At 52.7% G+C, this 2369-nt stretch overlaps 1 protein-coding gene across 1 annotated transcript in view; it reads right to left on the reverse strand.

Moving 5' to 3' along the window:
* Cd247 (CD247 molecule) overlaps window positions 1–2369 on the reverse strand; it is a 12379-nt gene that overhangs the window by 5421 nt on the left and 4589 nt on the right. The window contains exon 2 of the mRNA XM_013354804.2: window positions 930–1033. Within this exon, the coding sequence (XP_013210258.1) occupies window positions 930–1033 (104 nt within the window). The remainder of the gene's footprint in view (window positions 1–929; window positions 1034–2369) is intronic.

Below are 2369 nucleotides of genomic sequence, written 5' to 3' on the forward strand. Positions count from 1 at the left end.
GGGAGCACTCTCCTGCACTCCTTCCTCCAGGGAGCACTCTCCTGCACTCCTTTTTCCGGGGAGCACTCTCCTGCACTCCTTTTTTCGGGGAGCACTCTCCTGCACTCCTTTTTTCGGGGAGCACTCTCCTGCACTCCTTCCTCCAGGGAGCACGTCCTGTACTTCTTCCTCCAAAGACTCCAGGACACTCAGGGTAGACAGCTGCCTGCTAAGTTGGCCTGCTGGCATCATCGCCAGCCCTTTCCTGAGTGCTGGCTTACTGTCATGAGCACATGCCCAAAATTGGCATAACCACACATGCCACCTAAGCTGAGAGGGACTACAGGGTTTTTACAGAGTCGGAGCTCTGGCAGGAACCTTACAAATCAACTAGGCATCGTCTCCAAGTAAATAAATAAATAGACTTTCTCCAATAAAATCTTATGCCAGAAAGGAAATGGGTTATAGTGCCCTGAACGGATCAGACATCTGTCTGCCCCAGATACATCCTTTCCACGAAATTCAAAGTTTCCGGTACCTTGTGAATCACTGTGTTATCCATCACTCTCATTTGCAGATGGGGAAACTGAGGCTTGGAGAGAAAAGCTGGTGTGGCCTTGGTTAGCAAGCAGCTCAGCAGCAGGCCCCAAGAAGAGACCTCAACTCATCCACTTTCTTGTCCTTCACTACCTGGCATAAGTCTCCCGTTGGCCAGCAGATGCCATGGGACACTCTCATGTCCAGGCACTCGTACAGACCCTCCTCACCAGTGCACCTGCCCTGTCTGCCACCTGGGGACAGTCCACCCACTGTGCACACTTGGCCGTCCCCTGCCTTGCCCATGCACACCAAGCGTAGCCCAGACTGGAGACTCTCCAGTGCCAAAGCCCCATCAAGCATCCTCCTAATGGAGGAACCCACATTCCCCCACAGGAGCCCAGGGAACCCACCTTTGCCCTCAGGTACAGGGCTGTGACAATGACGCCGTAGATGAAGAGGATTCCATCCAGCAGGTAGCAGAGTTTGGGATCCAGCAGACCAAAGCTCTGTGCCTCTGTGGCAAGAGACAAAACTGTCAGCTGTGCCCAAGCTTACAGGAACACACCCCTCCTAGCCCTGCAGCAGCCAGCCAGGTAGAGCCTGGGGGGGGGGGGAACCAGGGGAAATATGAAACTGTCCACAGAACTTCTGCTTTGGCGGCATGGGAGACCTTGCATAAACTGAACTCTAAGCTCAGGCAGCCTACACTTTTTAGCTCGGAGCCTCTTCTGTTTAGCCATTCTCGCTAATTCGATGGATTCCTAATGCCCCCCACCCCCCGCCTTTCTGCTGTTTGTTACACTGTGCTTAAAGCATATGTAGCTGACACTATCTCTAGATAAGGGTAGGGGGTGAGGGGAAGGAGAGACGTTAGTTAAATAGAAGTTAGCAATCCTATTTGAGAAAAAAACCACACCGCGCCAGCAAGAAAAGCCTGTTTATTGATCTTGATGAGCCCCCTACTAGGTGAAGTGTGCAGCAGTTGGACCTGAGAACTGGCCCAGTGTCACAAAACCCTCATCTGCCCCTGCCTGAGAAGCACACAAGCAGAGGTCTCTATGGCTTTCCAGCCTGTCTCCAGAGGCAGGAGCGCCCTCTGGTGACTGCTGGCCAGCCACGTAGGGGCAGAGACCGTGGATTAGGTGAACAGGCGTTGCCTTAAACCTAGCTGTGTCATTTGGGGCCAGGTCTGTCCTGTGAAACAGGTCAGAAGCTTCAGTGTTTGTTCTGTGTAGTGTTTGTGGCTTGGAGCACAATCATTAAGGCCCCATTGGATCGTCACCAGAAACACACTGAGAATTGCAGGTACCCAGCGCTTTTGGCTGCCCACACGTTCCACAGAAGCTGGTGACTTAACTCTCGTTCATTGTCCCCATGCCCACCTCTCTGAAGCCCTCCATCCTTTTAACTCCAACTTGAATCCCAGATCCCTCCTGGCCGCAGGCAGAGATGTCTTTGTCAACTTCCCACAGTCCCTGCTTAGAAACTGTTGATGACCCAGACACTTTAAAGATCCTGGAATTCTGTGCTGCCCCAGGAAGGTTCTGCCTTTCCAGACCAAGCCACCACCCTGTCCCTTCTCTAGCTTTCCCAGGCATTCCAGGCTGACCTTGAATTTACTAGATAGTCTAGGATAACCTTGAATCTGTAATGCCCCTGCCTCCACTTCTGAAGTGCTGGGATTTGCAGGTGTGCCCCTCCATGCTTGGTGGTTCTGGGGATCAAACCAGGGCTTCGTGCCTGGTAGGGAGCACAGTCCCTACGGAGCCACACCCCAGCCCTTCCTCCTGTCCCTTATGCCCCCTGCTCCGTTAACCTCACAGGGGCTTTCTTTCTTTTTTTTTTTTTTT

This window comes from Microtus ochrogaster, unplaced genomic scaffold (assembly GCF_000317375.1).
Source record: "Microtus ochrogaster isolate Prairie Vole_2 unplaced genomic scaffold, MicOch1.0 UNK70, whole genome shotgun sequence".
NCBI classification, from domain to species: Eukaryota; Metazoa; Chordata; class Mammalia; order Rodentia; family Cricetidae; genus Microtus; species Microtus ochrogaster.